Source organism: Moschus berezovskii, chromosome 20, assembly GCF_049115385.1.
Source record: "Moschus berezovskii isolate FMDL1 chromosome 20, NW_MosBer_1.0, whole genome shotgun sequence".
In the NCBI taxonomy this organism is placed as follows: domain Eukaryota; kingdom Metazoa; phylum Chordata; class Mammalia; order Artiodactyla; family Moschidae; genus Moschus; species Moschus berezovskii.
In genome coordinates, this window is record NC_142479.1 from 27,025,956 (window position 1) to 27,042,335 (window position 16,380).

At 53.4% G+C, this 16,380-nt stretch overlaps 1 protein-coding gene across 11 annotated transcripts in view; it reads left to right on the forward strand.

Annotated features, from left to right (window-relative positions):
* The window catches only part of RFFL (ring finger and FYVE like domain containing E3 ubiquitin protein ligase), a 74,627-nt gene extending 60,200 nt beyond the window's left edge, over nucleotides 1–14,427 (forward strand). For 9 of the 11 annotated variants that reach the window (XM_055401111.2, XM_055401146.2, XM_055401093.2 and 6 more), the window contains 5 exons: nucleotides 2,534–2,926; nucleotides 6,700–6,783; nucleotides 7,664–7,874; nucleotides 9,051–9,074; nucleotides 11,573–14,427. In XM_055401111.2, coding sequence (XP_055257086.1) covers nucleotides 2,534–2,926; nucleotides 6,700–6,783; nucleotides 7,664–7,874; nucleotides 9,051–9,074; nucleotides 11,573–11,754 — 894 coding nt within the window. In that variant the 3' untranslated portion in view covers nucleotides 11,755–14,427. The remainder of the gene's footprint in view (nucleotides 1–2,533; nucleotides 2,927–6,699; nucleotides 6,784–7,663; nucleotides 7,875–9,050; nucleotides 9,075–11,572) is intronic. The other 2 variants (XM_055401102.2, XM_088828682.1) reach the window with 2 other exon arrangements.
* Nucleotides 14,428–16,380: the final 1,953 nt, after the last annotated feature.

Below are 16,380 nucleotides of genomic sequence, written 5' to 3' on the forward strand. Positions count from 1 at the left end.
CCAGCCAGGACTTAATCCTAGTGTGACCCTGCTGCCCTTTCCCTCCCAGGAGGGGCTGCCTCTGGACAGGACGGGAGGAGGAGGGCTGAGAACGTGGGCCTGTCCTGTGCCAGGGAATGGGGCTGGGGTGGGGGGGTAGCAGAGGAAGGGTGGATTGGCAGGGGGCAGCCACACGCCAGCCCCCCCAGTCCCCCGTGCTCTGGGTGTCTCTGCGGGCACCCGGGCTCCCCTGGGTCATCTTTCTTGCCACCTCGCTACTCAGTGTGTACGATTTGCTGGATTCATCCTTCCGTATTTCCTTTACTTGTTCTGCCAGCATTTGTTGACAGTTGTTTTTTCCTTCTCCTTTGTTCTGTCTCTTCAAACTGGGGTTTTAGCCTCAAGCGAGCACTGGCTTACTGTTTTCTGTCGGGTGTGTTTCAGATGCCGGGACTTCAGAGCCCCTTGGGGGTGCGGAGGAGCCGGGTGGGTTGCTGTCTTTGCTTTCTGATCTGGTATCCAGTACGCTGCACACCGTAGAAGACTGTTGTTTAGATGTGACTGATGGAGCAACTCGGGGCTGTTCAGTTGTGTCAAGCTAGGTCTTGTCAGACTGTACTGCTCTAAGCAATGTTCCATGTCAGGGCCTACAGCTCTATGACATGGAAGTCTTGTAATTTCACTGTGTCATCCTAAACACATCTCATCACCTACTAGAAAAGTTTTAGATGTGACAACCCCCAAAATACCCCCAAACATCTCCTTTCCATCTGAGTGGCGACTGGTCCCAGAACTGTTCTAAAGCGCGTGCAGCCATGTGAAGATTGTATTGTGTGGTTATCACTGTGTGGAGAGTGAGGGAGCTTGACATGTGTCCTTCCAAATGTCAGCAGTCATAGCCTTATATTCACTTCCCTTTACTGCTCGAATGACCCTTAGAAAAGACTAAATAATAACCCCCTCTGCTCTGCAGACTTCTCCTTCAGCGCCACACCAGAGGGCCTGTGATTTTGACTCTGGGAATCTGAGTCTCCTGGGCATTCTTGTTTGCTCAAACAGCTTTCTATACTTAGAAAAGAGAGGGCAGAAAGATTTAGGTTAATGCTGAAGTCACCCCAGGATCAAAAGTTGTTAATTTCTCTAAAGGGTTAGTGAGCACCCCTCCAGGACCAGCGCAGGGGGCCCAGGGCTCACCCCTGTGGTGGCGTGTGGCCCGCTCATGGCCAGAATAGGGCTCATTGGATGTCCCTGTGCGTGTTCAGCCTTCAGGCCGAGGGGCTGGGAGCTGCCTCCTGGGGGCTGAGCACACCCTCATGCCCTGTGTTGTCCATTATCCCGGGAGTAGCTGCTGCCAGGCGGTGCCAGCTCGCCTGCCCGGCCCTCTCATCAGCTGCCCGAGACACCCTGTTCTTCCACAGATGAGCACTCCCCCCTCGTGTCCGGAGGGCCTCCTGTCGCTGACTAAATATTTGTCTTGGGTTTGCTCTCATGCAGCCCTGTGCTCCCAGCATTTGGAGCGGGCCTTCCTGGGGCAGGGAGGGGACCTGGGCCCCACCGTCTGCAGATGGGGCCCTGGGCTGGGAGTTCCGAGAGGGAGAGCCAGGCCCTGACTCAGCATGGCTGGGGGCTGGCGTGGGGCTGAGTCAGTCCCGTGGCCTGGTGGAAAGAGCACGAGCGTGGGCACCAAACCCAGACCCACCTCAGGTGTGGGCCCCAGACCCACTGCTCCCTGCCTGCCCTTCAGGAGGCGCCTTCATCTTGCCAGGCCTCGGATGCTCTGTCCCGGAAGCAGGGAGGTAGGAAAATAGCTGCTTTCAGGGTTGCTTTGAGAACTAAATGATAAGCCAAGTCCAGCTCTGGCACATAGTAGCCCCTCAGTCATTTAATAATATATATATATTTTTTGGAGTAATAATTATCAAAGATTATAATTATACAGTATTGAGAAGTATAGAACAAAATACAGTTATTGAAGGAGAGTTGCTTCACGATACTGATTTGAATCTTGACTCTCATCATTGGCTTGTATTTCCTAGAAATAATAATTAAAACACTAAACACTTATGGAAGACTCACGTGTCCGATATGCTAAGTGCATTATCTCTTAACTTGACAACAGCCCTGGGAAGTAGTTCCTTTCATTACCCCCTCCATTACAGATGAGGAAACTGAGGTCCAGAGAGGCTAAGTTACAGCCCCAAGGTGACACCCGAAGAACCGGGGCAGGGAGACTTCATAAAAGGCAGGACTTTTCTTATCCTGAAGCTGTTACTCTTAATTAACAGCCCCTGTTTCCCTACTGGTGAGCAGCAGGAGTGACGTGAGCCTCCAGTGGAATCCTGCCCGCGGGGCCCTGCCTGTGGCTGCAGGAGACCTGCGGGGGCCCTGCTGCCTCCATGGGGGTTTGACCCCGAACTCTGCCTGGCGGCCCGACCCCCGGGTAGAGGAGGAGCTCGCTGAAAGGACAAGTCACGGGGTGGCCGTGCCCAGCCCTTGTCACGCTCTGTCGTGTCCTCACAGTCTGACGTGGTTTCCTCTGCCTCTCGTTCTTAAGCAGCAGACCTGCTTGGACTGTAAGAAGAACTTCTGCACCAGCTGTTCGAGCCAAGTAGGGGCCGGGCCCCGCCTCTGCCTTCTCTGCCAGCGCTTCCGTGCCACGGCCTTCCGGCGGGAGGAGCTCATGAAGATGAAGGTGAAGGACCTGAGGGACTATCTCAGCCTCCATGACATCTCTACCGACATGTGCCGGGAGAAGGAGGAGCTGGTGTTCCTGGTGCTCGGCCTGCAGCCCGTCATCTCCCAGGAGGGCAGGACTCATGCGCCCCCCTTGGGCCCCGACTTCCCCGAGCAGCAGGCCTTCCTCGCCCGGCCCCACACCAGCACCGTGTCGCCTACCTCACCTGGACTCCCGTCTGCACCCCCCGGCCAGGCGCAGGGCCGGCAGCAGGTACGGCCACGCTCGGCCTCCCGTCTCTCCAGGGCGGGCTCCAGTTCCTTTCCCCTGCGCCATGGGAGAGGGGCTCAGTATGCGGGTTACGGGACGCCTTTCTGCCTCTTGCTGATGGAGGGTCTTTTCTGGAATTCAAACTCATGTTTGGGCTTTTCTTAGACGGATGCATGGTACTGGGTTTTTGTGTTTTTCTGTTTCTTTGTAATAGGTTCCTATCCCAGTTAGAGAGTTTTAAAAAATTGGTTGTTCTAGAAACATTTTGAGAAAATTCACTGTTAGGTCTCCACACTTGGTTCTGATCAAATTACCCTCCTGCTTTCTTACCCCATGGTCTTCTTTGGCTGACGGGGAACTCGGTTCCTCAGTGATCATCACAAGGCACCAGGGGGAAAAGGACCACGTAGGACTTCCTGGTGGTCCAGCGGTTATGACTCCGAGCTTCCAGTGCAGGGGGCACAGGTTTGATCCCTGGTTGGGGAAATTCTGTGTGCCGTGTGGTGAGGCCAAAAAAAAAGAGTATGTGGAGACAAGGCAGAGGAGGAAAACACTGTGACTGAGACCCGGGCACGGCTTCTGCCAGCGCTGTCTGGGCCAGGGTGTTGTTGGAGGGCTGTTGAACAGTCGGCGGCCTTATCAGCATCCCAGCAGGGTGGGGATGGTAGGCTCAGAGCAGCACATGGACTGAATTATGAACCAGGCACGGAAAGCGCAGAATCGGGGATTATGTTGCTTCTACGCTGAGAAAGCCCCTCTGAGGGGGAAGGTAGATGTGGAAACCAGCTGTTGGATTAGAGTGATGCTAGTGGACCTCAGGACTCCCAGGTGGCTCAACGGTAAATAATCCACCCACCGATGCAGGAGACTTGGCTTCTGTCCCTGTGTCAGGAAGATCCCCTGGAGAAAGAAATGGCAACCCACCCCAGTATTCTTTCCTGGAGAATTCCATGGATAGAGGAGCCTGATGGGCTACAGTCCATAGGGTTGCAAAGAGCCAGACACGACTTAGTGACTAAACAATAACAATGCTCTGAATAGGGGATATCACTGAGGAGAGGGTTGAGGGGGTGAAAGAGGAAAGGACAGAGTGTCAGACAGCAAGACTAGTGTCAAGTTATGATAGGAAGCAAACACCCACACACTCGGTGGGGAGCAGGGGAGGACCCAGCACCAGCAAGGCAGGACGCTTCAACCAGAGGCCTGGGGTGGGGACGGGGGAAGTGGCCCCCCACCTCCAGTGGGAGAGGCACTGGACAGAGGATGGGAAGTAGCTGGAAGCTGTGTGTGGCCCCAGGGGACCCTGTAAGGTTAGGACCGACAGGACGTGGACTCCCAGGACGTGGGCAGAGCCAGCTCTGCAGACGGGGTGCTCATGGTGGGCAGAGGGAAGGGCTGGGTGAGGAGGCAGCCTCTGGCTTCCAGGTGCTGGGTCTCGAGGAACTAGTTTTCCTTGCGTCCGTTTATTCAGTGAGCACGCCTTAACCACCTGCAAAGTGCCAGGATCACTGCCATCATCGGGGCGTGCTGACGTCCTGTAGCTTCAGGGCCTCAGTGAGCCTTTTACTTATCTGACTTGGGCAACAGTGGGAGGATTAGGGCCTGGGAGATCCAGTTTCCACATCCAGCTGGGCACTGACTCTCGGGTCACTTGGGGGAGGTTTGAGCCTTTAACGAGGCAATGAGGTTAGTAATCCAGACCACTCTGGCTCCTGCCGGGCTGTGGGGAGGACTGCCTGGCTGTGGGACCCCACGTCTGAAGGCTTTGAGCCGCCCAGAGCAGGCCCGCGCCAGTGTCGTCGTCCCTGCACAGGGTGTGGGGGCTGCCGTCTCCTGTTTCTGGCCCCGCCTCTGCCAGGACGGGGCCCCTGACTCAGCTCTGACGAGCACTGAGCCATAAAGGCTGCCGTGATCACAAGCTTCACCTGCAGGAAACGCGCAGCTCCCTCGTCGGCCTGAGCCGGCTTTCTCCCCAGCGCGCTCTGGGGCTTCACTCTCCTTTGGCTCTGCTCTGTCTGCTGGACAGGCTGGGCCGCCTGCCGTGACTTCCTCCCTTTGCTTGGTCCAGGGTTTTCTCTCTGTTTATGGGGAGCCAGGAGAGTGCCTTGAGGGAATTTTTTTTTTTCCCTGAAAGAACCTTCAGGGGGGTTCCTTTCATTAATCAGAAGTTTGCAGACTGCACGCATAGGTCACACCGTGTACCAGAGCTCATTGGGCGCTTCTCCTCTGATGTTTCCAGAAGGCCTTCAGGTCAGCTCACGTCCCCTGTTCTGGTGAGGCCCACATTTTGCCAGCCAGAAAAACAGGGCAAGCACAGTAACTCGTGCAGGGCTGCCTGACGATGCTGCAGTGAGTGGCACGCAGGCTGTGTGTCTGCTGGTAGTGCTCGCCTCACCAGGGCCCTTTCTTGCGCCTGTAATGCCCTGGCAGTAGTTGCTAGTGAAGGAAGCTCATGGAATAAAGCTAATTGTGGACAGACACTCACTGTAGATTAGGTTCAGCCAGTGGGCACACTGAAAAGACAGGAGCATACTTTGCAGCACGAGATCGAGTTTCTCTTTTGTCGAAAAGAGAAGACATACAGAAGCTGTCTACTTAGGAAGAGGTTAGGCTCCGAATGGCTTCTTGTAACTCCAGGGTGACACCAGGAGGCCAGCAGGTACCACACTGACGTAAAGCCAAGAGAAAACTGGACGTTGTCTGGGAAGCATCTCTGCCTGCGTGTGCTGTGACAGGAGCTTATCGTCACTAGGCATTTTTGGTGACGGTTGTTGTTTCTGCCCTTCACTGCTGTGGTTGCGTGCCTTTTCTGAACTAGCTCCATATTATGCATTCTGACCTGAGGTGAGCAGCGGCGGGCAGTGAGTGACTGATTTCCCAGGGTGTCCCTTTGCTGGTTCTCTGAAGAATCCAGTGGAAAAGGCCTGTGAGCTCGGACACCTCTTTGCTCTGGGCTTACACCAGACCCTTCACCTGTTTGGGAGCAGTGGGTGGAGAGGATCTAGGTAAGGGATTTGTGGCTTAAATGGTGATGGGATTAGTTCTGACTATTCTGTGGCAAAACCTAAAGGAATACCCAGGGGAAACCTTTTGAGAGGTTAGAATTCTAAGCCGAATGAAACTTCTTAAGCATAGGCAGTAGTCTTGTATAGTCTCAGGCTAATAGACTATTTGATGCCTTAAAATAATTTTTGACCAGGTTTCAAGACAGCTTTTAGTAATAGCCTGCCCTACTGGTTGGAGCCTATTTCTAGAATTTCTAATGAGAGCAGTGACTAGCCAGAAGAGAGAGGGGTGGGGTGATGAGGGTCTGGAAACTCTGATCTCATCTGGGCCAGATGAAGAAGCCGGGAGATTTCATGTGGCAGAAGCGAAGACATAGTTTGAACAGTTGGGAAGAAAAGAGTTGACACGGGTCTGGGGGCAAAACCAGGGATGGCAGGTGGAAGTTGTAGGGTTGGCATTGTGGCGTCAGTGTCAGGAACGGACTTGATGGCGGTCCGGCCGAGGAGTGGCCGTGGGGTCTTCCTCCCACTCGGAATGTGCAAGCTAAGCTGACACCGACAGTGAGTGGCAGTTAATGCCATCCTGGCTAGAGCTGAAATCTGTGCGTATCACTTGCCTGCCTGACAGTCAGGCTTCTATAATGCTGTTATGCGGGACTCCAGGTTCCCAGGGGGACGGGAATGCATTTGGTTATGGCGTGAGCTGACAAGAGCCCCATGCCATCCCTGGGACAGCTCTGCAGATGTGACGGCATCTTTCTTTCTCCACAGGCCAATGGCCATGTGTCTCAGGACCAAGAGGAGCCCGTCTACCTGGAGCGCACGGCCAGAGCCCCTGCTGAGGATGAGACCCAGGTGGGCCCTGTGGGGTCTGTGCCTTCGCCTTTGCTCTCACTGCTGTTCTCGTCAGGACCCTCTGGGTGGCCTCACGGGGGAGAGGGGAGGAGCAGGCTGTGATGACAGTCCTGAAACCCTGTCTTCACGGGTGGCGTTTAGTGTGAGCATTCCAGGTGAACGTCGGGAGCTGTGTGTCCCAGTGGAGACTGGGGAGCGGCACAGCCCTTTGGTTTCCAGTCTGTTGACTTGCTGAGAGCAGCTGGAGGGCAGGCTCCTGGTGCCAGTCTTGTTGTTTTCCTCTGCTTCTAGCACACAGTGGCCATTGTCAGGGGAAGGAGGTCAGATAATCGGGAGGAAAGATGAGAGGGAGTTGAAGGCACTGCTGTGGGGCCGCAGACCTGTGGTCTGCGGTGTGCAGAGAGGATGCTTGCCAGGGAAGCGGGCTTCTTCTGTGGGAAAGCAGAACTCTCTCCAGGGCAGAAAGACCCAGACCATGCATGGTAGTCTCTCATGCTGCCTCGTTTAATCTCCATGGGAAGCCTGGGGCAGACGGGCTCCGAGAGGCGAGCGTTGTGCCCGGTACTGCTCAGCATCAGTCAGTGGAGGAATCGGGATCCAAAACCCGCTGCCTTAGCCTGGTGCTGCTCCTCCTGCCCGGCCACTGGGGGTGGGGCTGTGGCCGGCTGGGCTTGAGCACAGCCCTTAGGTCAGGAAGAGATGGGGGTCTGTCTTGCGGTGCAGAGCCGGGGCCACGTAATCCTCCATGTGCCCCTGTTCCTGCTTCCCTTGAGGCCAGTCACCAAAAGCACAGGGTGATGAGAGATCTGGGGTCCTGGGAGCAAGAGGCGGGGTGGGGGTGGGGGAGTGGAACCCACCCATCCCATCTTTGCTTTTGCAGTCGGTCGACTCAGAGGACAGCTTTGTCCCAGGCCGGAGGGCCTCTCTGTCTGACCTGACCGACCTGGAGGACATCGAAGGTCTCACCGTGAGACAGCTCAAAGAGATCCTGGCTCGCAACTTCGTCAATTACAAGGGCTGCTGTGAGAAGTGGGAACTGATGGAGAGGGTGACACGACTGTACAAGGACCAGAAGGGACTCCAGCACCTGGGTGAGGGGCCGTATGGGCGGCAGCAGCACAGAGCTCCAGAAGGCCTGCTGTCTCGGTTTAGAGTCCATATCGACCTGACTCCATTTCCCTGCTTTTAGCTGAGGAGGGAGCCACCTTAGGCATTTGCATCCTCTAAAAATAACTGTCCTTTAGAGCCAAGTCCTTCCTGTGTGGGGGTCAGGCATTGTGTATATGTATTTAATCCTCGGGGCAGCCTGTGAAATAGGCATTGTTAGCATCCTCCCTTCACTGGAGAGCCTAGATTGGCCCTGAGGATTCCTGGGTCTAAGTCCATGGCCTTTCCCGCCGTATGTCGCCCATCAGACTCACCACTACCTCTGGCCATACTCAAGACTCTGCACACGAGGTGCTGGCACACTGTGTGTCCTGCCTGCCCCGGGACTGTTCATTTTCCAAAGCATTTGCCATGGTATCATCTTCAGCGATGCAGAATAAAACAAGGTCTGTGGTCAGATGAGTTTGGGGAAAAAAAAATTTGCTATTATGTCCGTGCTGCCGATTTGTGGTAAGATGAAGACTGTACCAACCAAGGCAGAGAAGCCCTGCAGGAGAGAGACGAGTGTAGCTGTCTGGAACTCCACATTTCCTGAAATGACTTCACCCGATTGCTCCCCAGCTGATTGGGCTCCTGCAGGTCAATGTTGTGCTGACTTGCCTGCTCACAGTGGTTGAAGTCAGATTCAGGTTCTCCTCTCCCAGGGCTCAGACTCATCAGAGTTAGGGGACATCTGCCTGGTCACTGATCACAGGCTCTTCCCTTTTGGATGGTCCCCAGAACCTCCCCAAAGGAGGGACAAGGAGATGGCTCCTCTGGGGAGTCACACCCAGACTCCCTGGCCGACGAGGGCAGACTGTTCCTCCTTTCTTGACTTTATTCCGGCTTCCGATGTGATAGAAAAACAGAACACTGTGCTTGTGCAATCTCCTTCCTGCCTGGCAGTTTTGTTCACGGCAAACCAGTGGAAGCCCTTTTTCTAAGACTAGACCAGACACCCCCAGCAGGGCCGGTGGGTGAGTCTCCCATGTGTGGGGGGTCTGAGGAGGGTGGCCTGGTTCCCAGCAGGAGAGCAGTCCGAGTTCGGAAGTGAAGCCAGGGTGGCTGCAGGCTTTCCTCGTCATAATGTATTTAGACGCCTTCTTTCCTTCCCTTTGCAGTGTGCAGCACTGAAGACCGAAACGGTGCGTAGCTGTTCCTGTTTGGCCTCGGGCTGAGGCCTTTCACTCTTCTCTCCTTCCTCCCCTTCAGCCGACTCCTGTCAGCCGTCTGAGAACTCTGAGCATATCCACATCCCTGCGGGGGGAGTGGTGCTGGGGGGGATGTTCACTGGGAACCAGGGCTCATCGGCATCTTTAGAAATTCCCATCCCCGTCCCTGTGAAGGGAGGAGTGGCAGGACACCTTGGGCAGCCTGATCTGCAGGCCTCTGGTTGTCAGAGCTCAGAAGCCAGCCTCTGTAAAAATCTTCGGCAAAGCCAAGGGGTGGCACTTCTGGTGCATTGCCCATAGTCCTGGGGCTCAGGCACCATAGCTTTCACTCCATCTTGGTCTGTGTGGGAGGGTCTCTGTGTGTACCTTCAGGGAAATCAGTTGGGATGTTCATCAGCTTCTGATACCGACTGAAAAGCAGGGGTGGCGACCTGAGAGCCTTGTGTGTGTAGCGCGCTTCGTTGCACTCAGCTGCCGTCTACCAACCGGTGTGTTAAAGACCACCCGCAGGTCTCTGGGCACCCCCAGAATGCACTGCAGGAATCTGACTGCAGATACAATCACTCTGAAACATGCTAGACTTTTTTGTGAAAGCCTCAAGGCTACCACCACCGTTTTACTAAGTGACAAATTTGGAGTGTCTTCTGAAAAAGTTTTGAAGTGCTTTTCAGGCCCCTACACTACTCTGAGAACATCCTTTCTTGGGGAAGAGCTCTCACAATATTGCTCAGAATGGGGCACGGTCTTCTGGCTGATACATTCCCAAGAGTTGAGCATTTGGAGTTCTAGACCCTCACCTGATACCAAAGTTTGACCATCCACTTGAGGTCTTTCTGATTCCCTGGGAGAATGCTGGCAACTGAGTTAATGAATTTGTTAATCTTGACAGAAGTAATTTGTAATGAACTTCTGTAAATTACTCCAGCTCATTCATATATTTATGGATGAACTATTTATATAGCTCATACCTATTACATATATAGGTATGCCTATATATATACAGGTGTTTATATAATTCAGTTGTTTCCTAACGTTCCGTTAGGGCCACCAGCTCCTCATAGGAGTAAATAGGTTTCATAGCCTCACAGCCCACCCACCTCAAGTGTTTCCTGACTTTCTGAATAGTCCAAGGAACAGGTAAAGAAAGTGCAGAAGCAGTGGAGTATGAGAATTCCCTGTGGGGCCGTAGAGGTGGCTGTTATAAGACCAGTTCCCTATTTATGGCTACCTGACTCAGGCTGCCATTTAAAACATGCTGGGAAGGCTTGGGTTTGGGGACATGAAGGTTTTTCCGTTCCTGCAGCTCACCCCGGATGTAGGTCATGCCCACTGTGTCCTCCCACTCGCACAAGCCAGTTAGCCTCGTTGAGAACCGTGTGCTGAGCAGTTAGTGCTGTCTTCGCAGTCCCTGCCCTCAGGCCACTTTCCTGGAAGCCAGCCTACCTGGATTTGAATCTTTGGGCAAGCTATTTGACCCTTTGGTCTCATGTGCCTCACCTATAAAATGAGTAACGAGAGTACCTACTTCAGAGTTTTTGTTGGGGCTTCCCAGGTGGCTCAGTAGTGAAGAATCTGCCTGCCAGTGCAGGAGACACAGGTTCAATCCCTGGGTCAGGAAGGTCCCCTGGATGCGGAAGTGACAACCTGCTGCAGTATTCTTGCCTGGAGAATTCCATTGACAGAAACCTGTCGGGCTATAGTCCATGGGGTCACAAACAGTCAGACTAACACATTCACTTTCACCTCAGGACTGGTTTTGGGGATTCAAGATGACTATCAGACCTCAGAGCATACAGCAGATACTGATACTATTATCTCAATAGAAATTGATTCCATTTGTTGAATTTAGGAGCCCGTATTCTAGTAGGGGAGACAAGGAGGCAAACTCAGAAATTCCGAAAGCACTGAGGAGCAGTCACGGGGGAATGGGTGAAGCGTGTGTAGGAAGCAGAGAAGAGGGAACCATAGTCTCTGCTGGGCTCTGGCACCACGGAGTCTCCTCCTCCGAGACCTGAGGAAGCAGACCGTGCCATGGCCGGGGCCCTGCAATCCTTGGCTTTCTTTATTCAGTTGGGTGTATGTTTACAGAGGAGTCTCATAATCCTTCATGAGCCGTTCATTACAACTCTGTTGATGCCTAAACTCTTCTCAGCCAGTTTTGTATCTTTTCAGCATGTTCTGCCTCAGGGAATATCCAGTCCCTGGCTTTATTACAGCCTCAGTTGTCTGAGCGTTGCTTCTTTTTAAGCTTTGAGGCCTTTGACTTACTCTCATGTTCTGGGATGTCTTTGATCTGCAAGGACTTGACTCTTTAAATCTATAGCCTAACCTATGGAGGTGCAGATTAAACAAGCGGGTGGAGTTAGTTCCTGGGGAGACGTTTCCTTCCCCCGAAGGAGGTGTGTGGATCTGGGGCTGTACCCCAGCCCACACCCTTAGTCTCCTTACTCTCCTCTCTGCTCTGTGTCCAGGGGGAGCAGTGCCGTCCAGCCTGGAGGAGAACCTGTGTCGGATCTGCATGGACTCGCCCATTGACTGTGTTCTGCTGGAGTGCGGCCACATGGTCACCTGCACCAAGTGCGGCAAGCGCATGAGCGAGTGCCCCATCTGCCGGCAGTACGTGATCCGAGCCGTGCACGTCTTCCGATCCTAGGGCTCGTGCCGGCGTCTGCACTGCCCCATCTGCCGGCAGGACGTGATCCGAGCCGTGCACGTCTTCCGATCCTAGGGCTCGTGCCGGCGTCTGCAGTGCCCCATCTGCCGGCAGTACGTGATCCGAGCCGTGCACGTCTTCCGATCCTAGGGCTCGTGCCGGCGTCTGCAGTGCCCCATCTGCCGGCAGTACGTGATCCGAGCCGTGCACGTCTTCCGATCCTAGGGCTCGTGCCGGCGTCTGCACTGCCCCATCTGCCGGCAGGACGTGATCCGAGCCGTGCACGTCTTCCGATCCTAGGGCTCGTGCCGGCGTCTGCAGTGCCCCACCTGCCGGCAGGACGTGATCCGAGCCGTGCACGTCTTCCGATCCTAGGGCTCGTGCCGGCGTCTGCAGTGCCTTATGGGGACAGAGCTCAAGGTGTCTGGGCCCACGGTTGACTGGCTTGCAGACAGGCAAGCTAACCAGAAAATGTGCAGTGTTCCCAAGACCAGGGCGAGCAAAGATGCTGTGTCACCTCTGGGCATGGCTGTCTTGCTTCAGAGGTACAGCGTGCGGCTGGCTGAGCCCCAGGCCGGTGGAAACTGGTACAGATTGCACAGGCCAGTCCCTGTTTCGGTGATCTTGGGGTGACGATGGTAACTGATGGAGAGGACTTTCCAGAATTTTGACATCTTCTTTCCTTCCTCTGCGAACCTAAAGTCTCACCCTTCCTCCTGTGCCTCGGTTTCACCCACCAGGAGTCCTGGTGGGAAAGGCTCTCTTCCTCCCCTGCACACCTGGATTCATTTCTGGTCTCTGTGGCTCTCTGTGCTTTAACCGATCTTTGCTAAAGTCTCTTGATACCTTACCTAAAATCCATTTCTTTCTTTAGACCAAAAAGATGGTAGCTTACCAGACCAATAGTGACCCTCCTAGGGACAAATTTGGACCAGTAAACTTATTTCTGGTGAGAAATGAAACGCAAATGCGATTGGAAAACCTTAAGTCATTAAGAGTTGCTTCCTTAAGTGCTGGGATGGGAAGCTATCCCTCTCCTGAGCTGACCTTGGGAGTCAGTAAAGCATCTGGCTTTCAGACTGCTGGGAGATAACAGTCTGTGTGAAAGACAGCATGTGGGTCATCTCTGCTTCTCCTCCTGGGGTCTGGCTTGGTGCCATCCTGTTTTAGTTGATGAGGAAAAGGGAAAGCATTGGGTGGAAGCAGTGGCTCTCTGCTTGGCTTTGACGTCTCCAGCTGACAGCCTTAAACCATTTTCCCCTGAGCACGAGGTCCCTCTTGCCCACGGAGGTTTTAAACATCTCACTTGAAGGCACAGAGACTTAGGCAAAGGGCCTTATTCTACTCCAGTCAGACCGAGCACTCAGAGGTATCAGCCCTTGAGCAGACAGCTGCATGTCTCTGTTCCCCAGGTTGGGATGGACTCCTGACTCCCATTTCCTTTCTCAGCCTGCTGATTTAGGGGCAGGTCAGGAAGAAGCATTCCCTTGGCTCTTTAGGAAGGGCCGTGCAATGAGTGAGTGTTGTTCCTGAGCCCTCTCAGGGTCTCTTCACCACTGGAAGAGCTCAAGTTTGCTGGAGAAGCTTAGCCAAGCACAAACATACATTCTGTGCACTATCAGAAGAGCTATGTGTGCTGCCATTACCGTTGGATGAGCTATGCAAACCCTCAGTCAGCTGAGGGCTTTGGCAGTCACCCCTACCCCCACCCCTTCCTTGCAGCTGAGCTCTCTCAGACCAGAAGAACAAATCACGACTTTGGAAAGCAGTGGGAAACCTGTAAGGGCACCTCTTGGTTGGTGCAGGATATGCTTAATGCTTTCTCTCCATCAACCACTAAACCACCCACCTTGACATTATACCAAGTCCTAGATGGTTTGATTCTGGGCTATAGCCTTTGTAGGAACTGGGGAGGAATAGAGATTTCCCTGTAAAGACACCATCTTTCTGCTGGACAGTAAATACTATAGTTTACGGTGCCTATCAGTTTAACAAAGAATTCAGCTACTCCTTAGTTTCACTGTGAAACAGGTCTGCACACAGCAGCTCAGCTACAACCTAGCAATAACTTCAGGGCAGAAGCTGGCTGTTTCCCTGCTTAAAGCTTGCTTTCTCTGCTGAGGCCTTACCACTCCCTACCTCCCAGTTTCCCTCTTAGACATGAGTTAACACTATCCTGCTGGTTGGTTGTAACCTCAGTCAGAATCAGAGCTGGTGTCGTTACTCATCTAGGAGAAAGAACTTGCCTTTAAGTCTTCTAATCCCTTTTGGTGAAGGTCTCCATTTAGGAGAAAAGGTATTGAAACCACCTAACCCTAAGCCCCCCTCTCCCGCTTTGTATCTTATTACCACACCAAATAAAGGCTGGGAATTCTTAAGATCCCATTTCAGTTACTATCTAACCTAGGTAGCAAACTTGATTTTTATCCGTGGATGCTCTCCCCTGCCCCTCATGGATCCTTGGTCTTAATTACCATGGAAACGTCTAATTCTTCCATTATCCCATGGCTTTTGCTGATTGTTCTGAGATTTCAGTTGTGACTTGTTTTAAAAGACAGGACAGCTGACTGGTTCATAATACTTTGGAATAGCTGGATCCAAACTAGAAAAGAATAAGCTGTACAGGAATTAGTGCTCAATGTATATTGTATAAATTTGTTGAAATCTTTTGGACGTGAATGTGTTATTTCAAGTGGCTTATATAAAGATTTTCTCAGACTTACTTGGGTGTTAGACCAAACCCAAATGTGTATTTTTTGTTACAGAGCTCTGCTTTATAATTTTGTAATAAAGTTTCAACACAGATGCCTGTCCGATCTGGTGTGAGGAAGCCAGAGGTCTGATAGTTAAGACTGGCATGAGTTCACAAGCCACAGCCTGATCCCAGGCTGTATGCATATAGGCCTGCTCTTGCGAGATTGCGTTATTTTTGGAGATTGTTCTGTCATGTGGCCTTGGACATGGGAAAGCCTAGAAGAGGATGGGAACTGGGCAGGAAAATGGACCAAGTCCAGATAGCAGCATCACATCACGTGAGTTCAGACATGGACACCGATCTGGTAGAAGCAGACCTTAAAGATGTGGGTGGGAAGGAGTCTGAGGGCAGCCGGGGTGCCCAGGTGTCTTCAGGTGACCCTGGGAGATGGCTGGAGTTGTGGAAACAGCTGTGTTGGCTGGACTGTGGCTCAGAGGTTGGCCCAGCCTCAAGGGCAGGGTGCCCTGTGTCTCCGTGCAGGTCGGTATGCCTGTCAGACCAGGTGCACAGGGGAGGGGACTCCTGAGTGCACAGCCTTTGGGAGAGCCGGATTGAGTGCTGATCTGCCCTGTGAGTGGAGAAGGAAGGGATCTTGTCAAAAGGGCGTAGAGGCTCAAGGCTGAGCCTCAGCACTTTGTTGTCATTGTTCTGGGCAGCTGACCCGTTCAGCACCCAGGGTGACCTCTTGCCTGCTGCCAACCAGCAAGTCAACAAAGGCTCAAAGGAGGGCAGGCCTCCAGCACCCCGCTGGGGAGGCTTAAGATGATGTTTATGGTCTGTGAAATACACGGATACAAAATTGTATATCATCTCAGCAGCAAAGAGAAACATGGATCAGAAAGACTGGAAGGAAACGGACACCGTGAATGGCTAGCGGAAGGCAAAACGCCTGGCGCGGTGAGAATGGGCCGAGCTCACGACCGAAATGACCCCCTCGCTGTGTGGGTGCGCCCTCTGGAGACCAGCCAAGCCAGAGGCAGAATCCCGAGGGGCGAGCTCCGTCCAGCTGCTTGGCCTGAGGAGGCTGCAGAGGGGGTGACAATTTATGTAGGTCAGTGCTCAGAGGAGCAGCAGCTTTTGTCTCCAGAGAGGATAGAATAAAAAGTGTCTTATTCTCAACAGTGAAGCCAGGCTGAATGGTGCCTATTCAGAAACCCCAAATGTCCTGGCCTCGTGTCAGGGCACCTCCCCCTGCCCCTTCCTCCTAATACACTGCAAGCAGCAGGTGGAGACCCAGGTCAGGCAGGCTGAAGTGACCTTAGCTGACTGCCCTGGAGGACAGGGGCTGGGCAGGGGCCCCTGCTTAGCCTCTTACTCAGGTATGCTCCAGAGCAACCTCACTTCCAGGGGTTGGACAGGCAGCCTGCCACCTTGTTGATAAGGAAAAACAGGATGGCCCCTCAGAACCAGATGGAAGCCAGTTCAGAACCAGATGCTGAGGTGAGGAGCCTGCCCTCAGACCAGAGTGCACAGAGCAACGCGCAGGAGGCTGTGGTGGTATCTGGCAGCCCTAAAGGCAGAGGCCGGGGCCCACCCTCCCAAGCAGGGTCAGGACCACACACCTGGGCCGATTTTCCCAACTCTAAATGGCCATGGGCCCAGCTGCACCTTCAGTTCACATCTTTTCAGCAACCTTATGATTTAGGTGCACTTTCGGTCTGTGAGCCTGTAGGGTTACAGCTGTTTAGTTTCAGGGCTTGCTTCGAAGCAGCTGTGTCTATACCTGCAGTGTCCACGGTGAGAATCAGCCTCACGTGACTATTTGAAGCTGATGAAGATGTAAGTTCAGCTCCTTGGTTGTGTTAGCAGCATGTTTTACATGCTTAGCAGCTGAAGGTGGTTGGTTCCCGTCAGCCAGCGGAGGTTTCCAG